The 12,557-nt window shown below is 37.1% G+C and overlaps 1 protein-coding gene across 1 annotated transcript in view; it reads right to left on the bottom strand.

Moving 5' to 3' along the window:
- Positions 1–12,557, bottom strand: part of LOC132129020 (agrin-like) — a 268,355-nt gene that overhangs the window by 170,308 nt on the left and 85,490 nt on the right. Inside the window, exon 3 of the mRNA XM_059540418.1 lies at positions 10,319–10,339. Within this exon, the coding sequence (XP_059396401.1) occupies positions 10,319–10,339 (21 nt within the window). The remainder of the gene's footprint in view (positions 1–10,318; positions 10,340–12,557) is intronic.

Here is a 12,557-nt window from a genome sequence, read left to right as displayed (position 1 = left end):
TCTTTACTTTTTTCCTTTCTGTTTTTGCATATATATATTTAAAACTACAAGTGGGGCCCTTGAGACTAAAGAGATTCTGCTTGGTGACGAAAGTCGAGTAGTCTCATTCTAGAGGAAGCGCTGATGAAAACGACCATGATGCCCCTAATCATCCAGAGGCCAGCTCATCTTTGCCTGCCGCCCACCATCGCACCCAGATGGTGATGATGCCGCTGTGTGTTCAGGACTTGCTGGTACTGATAGCAGTAATGAGGTCAGCCAGTGTTTATGGGTTAGTGTAAATGTTTAATGTGTTATGCTGATGAAGCTCTTTTCTCTCAAGCCCTCAGAGGGGCAGTGCAGTGTTAAATGCCCACCCAGCAGCCCACCCGCCTTGCCTTTCAGCTCAGCTCCATCCTCAGGAAGCCAATTACAGCTCTGTCTGACAGCACATTCAGAAGTACCAATTAACTCCATCAGTCCCCACTCCTAAATGCATATCACAACAGCCTCTTATTGGACATCCTGTTGAATTCAGTCTTCCTCATCCTCTATTTTCCTCCGTCTTGTGAGTCCAGTGTGTCATAACCACCCTGAAAGGCTCTTTTTATTATTCTCACTGCAGGAACAGAACAGTATGTGGTAAGTGCACGTAACTGTTTAGCCTGGAGTGTACATAATTAATGAGAGAGTCTGATAACAGGATTGCTTTGTTATAATTCATTCTTAAAGAATTACAAATGAAATTAAGTGATTGATAAACTAAGAGCGAAGCCCTCTTATTCAGTTCTGAGCTTTTTGTTGGAATGCTAATAGTTTTTTTTGCACACTTTTCTTATCAATTAGCCAGACATACTCATTTTTTCACCCTTGATATTCAATACTGCATGCTGTCAAATCAAATCAAAGTTTATTTATAAAGCACAATAAAAACAACAATAGTTGACCACTGTGCTGTACAATGTTATACTAAAAAAAGGTATAAAATAAGTGGTATACACATATGCATATATACACATACACATGTACACATGCACAAATATACATACATACGTATATACACACAGTACACACCTATACACAAAAACATGCATAACACATACATACATACATACATACATACATACATACATATAATAAAGACCGCAGTGCAAATCAAAACACTGATAAATGGTCTAAAAAGTCTAGGAGCAGTTATATGCCTGAGAAAAAAGGTATGTTTTTAGCTTAGATTTCAATTCAGCTTCTGATGAAACTGATCTGAGGGAGACCGGGAGACTGTTCCACAACTTTGGCCCAACAACAGAAAAAGCCGTCATGCTGTGAGGGGCAGTAGCATCTTCCACTGTATATAAAACTAAATAATAATAATAAACCCAAACCAATTTAACCTATTTGTTTCACAATGGATTAGGACTTGATTTGTATAATAATAGGAGAATTTGCCTGAATAAATTGAGATGCAGAATGGGCAGATTTGACGTTCCATTCAAAATAATAAAAAAGCCAAAAAGTGATTTTCCAAACTGCCATTGTTTTAGCCATAATCTAATATTAGCATGCTGGATTATGTGCACTTCTGGACAGGATGTGAAATCACAGATTGCTCTAATAATTTACACAATGAACAAGGCTGCAGCCTAGATTCTCAATTTGAAACTTGCTTTTTGTTAGCATTGCGATTATAATGTTTCCCATATGTATGCTAGCGCCTTCGCTAAACCCCTTTCCACACATTAGTTGGAAAAAAAGATTTTTTCGTCATTTGCTTATTTTCCTCAAGTCATTCATTGCGGTATTATTTTCTTTATCTTCTCTGTCACACATGAGGAGAAATTTTGAAGGCTGAAGCTTTCAAGCTTCAAAAAACGTAACAATATATAAAAGATATTCACTATATTCCTCATGGGTAGCTTTACATTAGATAATTCACTGAAGCAACATCTGACAATTTTTTAGAATCAGCTCATTTCAAGCGATTTAGATGAAACAGTTCACAAAATGATTCATTCACAAATCAACCTTTGACTCTGTGTTATGAAATGGAAGTTGCTACTGTCTTTCTTTTACCTAACTGTGACATATATCCAAGTGAAATGGCATCTAGAACAAGAAATTGTGTGTGTGTGTGTGTGTGTGTGTGTGTGTGTGTGTGTGTGTGTGTGTGTGTGTGTGTGTGTGTGTGTGTGTGTGTGTGTGTTAAAAAAAGGGAAAAAATTTAATTCAAACAGGTTTGGAATGGCGTGAGGGATATTTATGTATAGGGCTAGCATGAATGAGGAATATGTATAAGGCTAATTCCAATAGAGCAAGTGATTCAAGCGTATCACTATTCATATCAGTCACGCTTCCCATTCATTCTCCATTTTGACACATACAAGAGTGCTAGCATTAACAACTATGATGGGTAAGTCAGCATGACAGCCAGAAATGTGTCAACAGCAGAATTAATCAGTGTCAAAACGCTGACTGAGATTATGAAGTGTAAGCGGGGGTGTGTGGGGGGTAACTAACGGGATCCTTAAGCAGCAACTCCACATGCCTTTCCTATTTTTACAGTATGCTTCCTCACGGCAGGGCTCCTTCTTTTAAATGCTGCAATTGTGAAGTGATGATATCTTTCACACATTTACAGCATCTCAAAAGAAATGTGGGTAAAATAAGAGCAGCCTCAGTATTAGTCATACTCATTGAAATACTGCCTAACAGTGGCCTCACAATAGAAACAGAATGTGTAATCTGAAGAGCTTTGACCCAGCTGTCTACGCTCTGCAGCAGAAAACTCATTTCTCAGTGTTACGCTTTGGGAGATGTTAGGTTACATTGCAGAACAATATTTTTAGGTTCTAAAAACCACACATTCAATTAAATGCAACAAAATATGATGTGCAATATACATACTGTACCAAAAATGATCAGAACCAAATGGCAACATGATAAAAAAAAATGCATAAGCATCATAATATTATACTACTGAATAAAAAGATTGTAAAACAAACCAACAAACAAAATCCTTAAAACAGACTCAAAACAAAAGCTACACAACAAACTTTTAATTTGAAAAAAAATATTTTTTCCAAAAAAAAACAAAAAACTGGCCCAGTTTGTTTTTTGTAGTAAACTGTAATTTTTTTTCTACAAAAATAATAAAATTGAAACGGTCATATTTAACTGTTGTTAATACAATGAATAAAATGAATGTGTTTGCTGGGTGCATCTTTTACCCTGTCTTTTGTAGCTAGGCTGAAGGGAGGAACTGGGTGTTGTTTTTGGGGTGATGGACTGGTGGTGGGGTGCAGGTGGATCAGGGTCAGGGTGAGCAATTCCCTCACGCCTGTCTGCTGCTGAAAGACTGGCTCCGTCAGGCAGCCTAATGGAGACTTCAGCCCCATTTGAGCAGACCCCCTGGAGCCTCCCCTCACACATCAGAGGAAGTGCTGGCGATGTGTGCATTAAAGCAGGGGAGCAGATATGAGAGTAGAGGGAGGGTGGAAAGAGATAATGGAGGTAAATTATGGACAGGAGCCAGGATTTTCTATTAATGTACAGCACTAGGGATCATAGATGTCTGCATAACAGATGGACCCCCACTTAACACCAAACCGGGTGGGGGTGAACCTGAATGTTAAACAGTGACTGAGCTCATCTTCACATTTTAGACACGGTGACCTCTAGGGTCATTGGTCATCATCCGCTCAACACAATCAACCTTATCCTCTAACAGCCGTGTACGGTTTTGTTCTATCCATCAACCGTAAAGAGACATGAAATCAATGGAGCATTTGCTACATAAAGCAATTGCATTCAGTTATCCATCTACGTAATGATCTCTCTAAGAGTGTGGGTTGGAGCATAGATTATGATGTGCAAGAAGGATCTGTAGGTTGACCTCCACAGGATCTCGTTGTTATGTACCTACAACAGTCATGAAATCAATACAGCTGCTAATAAGCAGTGAATATCGATGTTGGTGTTGCTGCGCCCTCTTGTGGATAAGCCTGAAAATACAGCTTACCTCATAACTATGACATCACAGAAAAAGAAAATACTACACTCAAACAAACTAAGATTAGTTGACTAGTACAAACTATGTACACTCTTAAAAATAAAGATTGCAAAGAGGGGTTTTCACATCAATGCCATCAATGCTTTCCAACCTCGCACAGCCACACAGAATCCACCAAACACATCTGATATGTTACAAATAAACAAGATTTCTAACAACATCTTACATATTTTAGCATTTTTAAGTAATATTTTACTATATTACTAGAACATTGCCTACTTTCTCATATGCCACTCAGGAATATCTGTCAAAAAACATATCAATGTCAACAATAATAAAGAATTCAGTTTAATAATGCATCTTGCAATAAACTCTGAGCTGTTGTCTGTTCTCTGATCTCGCTTGCTTAATGGCAAAGTGGAGAGCAGGGTTGCCAGGTTTTCGCAACAGAATCCTCCCGCGGATATGAAAAGCAACCCGCAGCAACAGTGTTAAACTAAGCAAATTCTGAAAACCGTGGACTTGGCAACACTGGTGGAGAGCGTGACTGTAACTGGTGCGCATGCAAGAGAAGCAATACCTTCAGTGGCCACGAGATGGCAATATGTGCTCTGAGCAAATGTTGCAAAGGTAAGGGCCATTCTGGTGAACATAAATACCAATAAGTCATCATAATGCAGACAGTTTTGGAATTCTGATGACCAGGAATGAGGAATATGTGGCTGAATTCATTCCTAAAGCATAACGTTTTGCCTGAGGTCTATATAGAGTCAAAGACAAACACGGTAACTATACAATAATGTTCAGAGATTGAGAAAATAAAAAAAAATTATATATATTAAATAACAATTTTGCAATAATAATAATAATGTTGTCAATATTTAATTTTGTTATTGTAATTAGCATCACATGGCATAATAAACATTAATAAGAACTATAACAATAATGAACGTTACATTAATTTTTTACAGCTTTAACACAACCACGATAATAATAATTATTATTATTAGTATTACAACTAAAGCTCAGTCACATTTTACTCATTCGCTTTTGTAGGGCAGAAACCCTCATGCCTTTCAAAACATACCAGAACCTATTAGTTTTCATCACTACCCTCAGTGACTCACCCTGGAGATCAAAACAACAGTAATTACCAAGAGTGAACATTAAACACAGACGATAAAACAGACTATTATGGTTAAGCTCCTGCTCATACAAGCCTCGAGGTCTTCACAAAAGAAAAACCATGATGTGGAACAGGCAGAGGCTTCTAAGGCCAGTAGGATGTTTGTATTGCACACTACACTAAGAACACAGACAGACTTGGCTAAACACTCACAGATAGTAAGCTACTAAACGTTCCTCTGCTGTCCCAGGAGGAGCTGCTGCTTAGTGCATGCTGTTCCTCACGGATGAGCGATGCGATGGCCCTCAGCCAATTAAACAAGCCACGACAACAACTGCTATAAAACTTCAATTTGTTTGTCTGCTTGTAATTCAGCAGGTGGTAATGATAATGCAGAAAATGCAATAGCTGGAAAGCATCATTATTTATTTACAAATAAAAAGCTAAGCAGCATTCATACTGAATATTTTTGTGATCTCTAAAGGCATATTTTGTTACAATTTTTTATGTGGATCCCAAACTGTTCCATGGTTTTCCATTTTTTACCACCATATACACTACAATCTAGATTTGGTATTACTCTTATGACCTAATAAACCACATATACCATGACACAGTCACACACACACACACACACACACACACACACACACACATCTAGAGGCTTTCAACAACTGTGTATGGAATAGCAAACAGCCAATTAAAGCATGCGGTGAGTATGCGACAGGTTCTATACACAGATACGGGGCCGCTGGGATCCCATTCAGCTCTTTGTACAACACGCAGCACAGTTCTAACTGATATGTAGTAAACATGCAATGACAGCTGATCTCGAGACATCTACAGGGCCCAGCTATAGGCTGAAGTGTTATTTCAGAAAGACTTTTGAGCCATTATTTTATACAATTATTATATACTCACCCTAATGTCATTTCAAACCTGTATTAGGTTTATTATTTACAGCGAAACCTATAGTGATAGATAAATGAAAAATATTATTAATTATTGTAGTAAAAATTATACAATATTTGTGTGCGTGTGTGTGCATATTTTGATATAAGTGGTATAATTCTAAAACCCAAAAAAAATTAAAAATAATAATAAATAAAATCAACCTGTATGTAGGCTATTAAACACGAAAGTGCCTCCAGATAAAAAAAAAAAAAAAACTAAAATTGAGCTAAAATTAAAAATCACAGTGAAAATAAACAAAATTTTAAGTCGTTAGAAAATAAAAACGGAAAATGAAAACAATTAAAAATTCAGAACTATATGAACATAGACCTGTGATGCTAATTTTCCTCATATTAAAAATGAATAGTGACCAAGGGTTTCGAGGCTCCGAATAGGACAACAATGAGGACAAAAATCACCACAAAAAGTAGATAAAGTTACATGGCTTACTACATCTGGTCACCTTTTGCTTTCAGTGTACAGAAAAGAACATTGTGAACATTCTGCTAAATATCTGCTTTTATGTTAAACAGAATATCATACTAAATGACACGAGGATGAGCTCATTTTTGACGGAATTTTTCACTTTTAGATTAACTATCCCTTTGACATGGGAGGGTGATTCATGGGAGGAAAAAGAAAAGCCATGACAGACCGGATGAAGGAGACCATAGCAGATACTGGAAAAAAGAGACCATGCAAACGTGCTGGTTGGCTTTCAATCTCTCAAACAAACCTAACCCTTTGTCAAAACAATTTCAAATATGAAAAATTAAATGAACTACAACTCACAACAGAACATGATAATTAACTAAATTTGCATCCAGCAGGAACTCCCGAACACTTCTGTTTGTTTAGTGAGATTTGGTGCCAAGTGAATCAGTGAAAACAGCATCAGTCATTCTGATCTATGCTAATGAATCTAAACATTTAGCTGCCGGCTGCGCCAAAGCCCAAGTGCCACTCGACGGGACTCACTCCTCACTACTGCATAATTGCAATCTCCCAGGTGCCCCGAGATAACACTAAACATATTATCGCCGTTCTCGCTATGAGATAACGAGCACAATGAATCTGATGTTGTTCTGTACATGGCTTCCTCTCCCACCTGAGGAACTCATTCAATCTAATGTAGGCCCTGTCGACAAAGCACGCATGCATTTTAAATGGAATTCTTAGAAATGACTGAATGGCTGCTCAGAAATGAAGGAGAGATGGAAAAACATGGGGGATTACTACAAAGGGACCTGTCGGTCCAGTCAGCAAATTTGTGGCTTTGGAAAAAAGGATTTCTCATTTGGCTGCAACAAAAGACTAGGTGAGGTTCAGTGTGCGACATTAAAATGTAGGCTGATAGCTGGAAGAAGAAGAAGAAAGAGCACATCAAATGTTGGGAGGGGGTATTTATAATCTACCAGAAAAGCCATCAAAAGAAATGGGGCAGGGTTTTTCACACCTCAGAGAGCTAGTTAACAAACAGCCTCATCGAACCTCAGGAGCCGCCGGAGTTACCAGCTCCGTCACTGACTCACTACACTCTGAGGTTTTGTATGGTTAGCTTGATAAAATAAAGAAAAACAGCCACTTGAGGTTATGCACTACAGCCTTGGGTAATGGATGTTGTTAGGGAAAAAGTGAAGCTTTATAACTAGTAAAAACACTCCAACAGTATATTTTATAAAACAGTAAATAAAATAAATGCCACTATTCAATTTGAGCAAAAAATACCAATATGTATTGATTTGTTAAATTTGGTATAATTTCAAGGATAATGATAGTTATAACAATCAGCATTTTTATTATTACTGTTATGAAAAACAATTTTTTTTTATCATTTAAATTATAAAAATAAAACATCACTAAATATATTACTATTGCAATAACACTATTGTAGTATAAAATAAAAAATATAGTATTTAAGTAATAATAATAATAATAATAACATTATTATTACTACTACTAATAAAAAGAATTAAAAATTCAATTCGTCCCGGGTCGAACCCGGCAATGTTACTAGGTCCCCGACCCGGGTTCAATGCCGGAATCAATCCTGGGACGTGGTTGCTTTCACACAGAAGGCGACCCGGCAATGTTCCGGCAATATGCCGGGTCCGACGTGCAGTGTGAAAGGGGCTCTAGAGGATTATGGGATGTGTGAAGCAGCAATCACAGCCAGTAAACAAAAGAGCTACTAGCAGATAATGATGAGAATTCAGGCTGTTGTGTTGTAGAACTAACAGTAATTCACTAGCATGCCTGTGGCTGAGATACGTGTGTGTGTGTGTGTGTGTGTGTGTCTAGGTGCACCATCACCAGGGCTGCTCCCAGCAGGTGGTTGTTTATGTGTTTGCATATCTGTAATGAAAAGAAGAAGTCACATCTCTGTAGTTAATGAGCTCTCCAGGCAACAGCTGCCACCATACGGGGCACCACACATACATGCACAGACTCAATCACCCTAACCCACACCTACAGTACAATGCCAAATTAAATCGGTCTCTGTGACTTATAAACTGGACACTGCTGAGTTTATTAAGATAACAGGGTGAGAGCAGACTATTTGCACATAAATTAAGATGTTAACAAAGTAAAGGTACCTCAAAGAGTTCACGAAGTCAGCTCAGGGGGTGCGCAAGAGCATATGTATGAGGGATACAAAGACGAAAATCACTTTCAGCACAGCTTAATGGTGGAATGATCTTAACAATTAAATCCTAACAGATGATGTCTTATGATTTTAACAATATGCCTAAGGAAAAAACTCTTCCATAGCACTGCGCTTTTTTGTGAAAATTAATTTTAAAAGAACTATTATCTGTTATTTCTGTGTATTTTAAATACATATTTGTTCCTGCATGTAATATTATTTCATGAAGTTTGTATTAAGATATAAAAATTATAGCTTTGGAATAATCTAAACTCTTAAAAAATATATAGATAAAAAAAAAACTTAAATGAAAATTAACAATACAGCATTTAATATGTTGAGCTTCAATGGTCGCCATATAAAGAATGGAAAAAATATATACAGATTTTTTTTTTAAATCCCACCTATATAGATAATATATTTATGACATCAAAACTACATTTAGAATAAATGCAAAAACATTTCATAATCATTGTACTTAATGCCAAACTGAAGAAAAATGTATGCAAAATAAAAATAAATTAAAACATCTGTAGAAAACTATGAATCTCCTGGTAATAAATTACCAGTATATTTTTCAAGTTTACACACATTTCCTTCAACACTAGAGCACAACACAAATTCAATACATACTTCAAAATATGGGTAAAACACAGGAAAAATCGCTTTTATTTAATATATATATTTATTATATATATATTCATGAATCATATCTGTTGTCGAATTCAACTGACTAACTGAAATATAATGTAATAATGTTTTTATAAACTGGCCATATTAACATGCCAATATGACAAGGCCGTCTGAAAACTGTTAACTGTTTAACGGAAAAAACCAACAGTGGTATCCAGGAGCCCAGCTATATCTGTCCCACATTACTCTGTTTCAGATGTAGCTTTTCTAAAAAGAAAAAGTGCAAGGCCCTATGGAGAATCTATTGTGTTTCATTGAATAACTTTTCTCTCCTAGAACAGGAGTTCAGTCCTTTTCAACACTCGCTTCTTTTTTGACTTTCGGACATGGTACACACTCATTGATTCTTCTCATTCAGTCTCCTGGGAGAGAAAAATTCCCCTGTTCCCGTTTACCAAAGTGGAGACTATAAGTGCAGAGGGTGAACGGGGAAGGTCCCTCCATCTTTTAACCACACTCCAGGGGTTTGGCTGCAGATTGTGCTTGCGGAGACCACATTGATCTTTCACACACTCATTACCGCCATTTTCAATTAAAGCCTGGCACAGCTGAAAAAAAAGAGGCCCTGCTCATTCTTCTCAGGCTTTTAGATTCCTCACAAGCCACCTACTCAAAGAGGCTCTCTATCCTGGCCTTTTCCCTCAGATAGGACAGCGCGGATAACAGCATTCGCTTAATACGGGTGAAAACAATGCTGGGTGGGAGGAATGATTCCAAATCATCAAGGAATGCAAAGACAAATTCAAAAACACATCCTTGGCTGTTCGCCCCACTAAGAGAGGAATTTCATCCCAATGATAGAGCCTTAGATAAGTTTCAGGCTCTGCAGAGCAGTAAAGAGTGGATTTACGTAAAACATCTAAGCAAGCCAGAGATTTAAAGGATTCAAGAAGTTACTCAAAGCTGTGCTTACCTGCACTTATCATTCTATGATCTTCAGGAGGCAAAGAGGAAGGAAAAAGATAAGAAAAACACTGGTTAGCATTGGTTAGTGGTAAAGCAGCAAACATTGGGGAGACTGGGGAATCGTGGGATAGATGAAAATGGGACAGAATGAAGTGGAGACATAAAAGCCTAACAGGCAATATCTGATGAAGCTGAGCCGAACAAAAACAGATTACCTACTGTCTGTGACCACATACAGTACATATAAACATAAACTCTAGGATTACATTCAGAAGGTCACTACAAAATATAAAGAAATAAAATAGATGAAGAAATTTTGCATCAAATTAATTGTAAAGCATAGGGAGACACTATGTAAAAATTTGTATTTTTATTTTTCTAATTGTAAAAATATTTTAAATATGACGAAAAAATGGAATTGAATCATTATCACACTGTATTCAGTATTATCATTTATACACAATAGTAGTAAACTGCTTATTTAAAAGGTGCTGATTTTGATAATATGATAACATAATAATATGTAATAGCTGAATGCACAGTCCCTTTGGATAAAAGCATCTACAAATGCATAAATATAAATGTAATAATAATAATTTAAAAAATCCTTTTGTCAGACAGGAATATTTTCACATTATTGAAATGACAATTTGAGGGACAGTTTGTGCTTAACTATCTTGAATACAAAAAAAGAAAAGAAAAATACACTTATTTTTGATTTGGGGATAAAGTGTGACCTGATTTTCTTTTGAGATTCAGCCACATCCTTTATTTTAGGATAATCACTGCTGCTTTTCCAGACAAAAGACTAGCTAAAGCATCATATTTCCCGCAGCTTAAGATCACTCCATTAGGTGAGTGAAGCACCTGGAAGACACACAAGCACACATACTTGGTCCATGCGCTCACGCGGTCGCCATGTCAACCTCCACTCTGATGTAGATTGCGGGTAACTGACACTGACTACAAACCAGGTCTCATCTATAAAGCATGAGTGTATGTGCAAGAATGAATTTTCCTACGCAAAATAAAGCAGAAAGCCACTCCACAACAAGGCCTTTTTGAACCAGCCATAGCCTTTAACAACTGTTTCTGATTTACTAAACATTCACTTAAACTTACACCTGTGACAGTTGCATTTACAACAACATTTCATTGCAGGTCTCATCTAGGCAAACTTGGTCAAATCTGTTTCTCAGTATCTCTCTCAATACCTCACTCCATTTGTCATGCCATTTCAGAAGACAAAGATCTGTAGATCCTTTGTCATCCCTGAAAAAACAAGTTTTACACCTAAAGGGAACATTTGTCAAACTATTTTGGGAATGAAATGGAGAGAATGACCATTCTTCAAACATAAATCATATGTACCACTTTCATGGTATTGTAAGGTTCTATTTGTGTCAATTTGGAGTTTGAAAGCCCCAGTTCTTGCTCACTTCTATTATATGCATAACATAGACGAGGTGCATTTCTCAAAAATGCTAATTTTTGCTTTTCACAGAAGAATATAAGCAAATTAAGTGTCTTTTCCACTGTATGTTTGTGACTCCAGACATTTGTAAGCTTTAGTCTGAGCTGATAGGAAATGATGGAGAAGAAGAAAATGACTTATTTATGAGCATCTAGACTATTATAACTTCTGTAATCCGGCATCTTTGTAAGTACAGTACATGAGCATTCAATATGTTCGCAGCAGGGGGCTTCCCATCAGACAGGAAGGTGGGGTACGTTGTTGTGCACTGCATGCTGCTTTCGTCACAGATTGCTAACAAAGTGTGCATAATCAGTGGAAGGACCTTATTTTATCTCTATACTTCTTTTGTGGACCAGGAGTTGTAAGAGGTTAGAAGTGTGATAGAGGTCTGATATGTGACAATCCAAGTGCAAATGCAAATCGCGCATTACCGTTTGCATTTTCGCGAATGCACAGTGAGTGCCAAATTTCAAATTGTAAAGCAAAGTCCATTTGCAAATGCAATTCTCATGTCTTACGAGCTATGAGCCTGTCATATTTAAAAAGCAATATTAATTACCACATTTGCTTTTTCCCTCTCTCTGCACAGCGCATGTAGACTGCCAAAACGCAAATGGAATCGCAATTCCTTTTGCATTTGAATTTCTGACGTCAACACAGAAACCTGTCAATCAAGTGACAGGGATGGGGCCATTTTATTGGGCGTGTTTGCATTGGGAAGTGACGTCACTCACAGTCGACTGTAATAAACAATTATTAATAGACGATT

The sequence above is a fragment of the Carassius carassius genome, chromosome 46 (genome assembly GCF_963082965.1).
Source record: "Carassius carassius chromosome 46, fCarCar2.1, whole genome shotgun sequence".
In the NCBI taxonomy this organism is placed as follows: Eukaryota; Metazoa; Chordata; class Actinopteri; order Cypriniformes; family Cyprinidae; genus Carassius; species Carassius carassius.
This window is presented reverse-complemented; position numbering and strand designations above follow the sequence as displayed.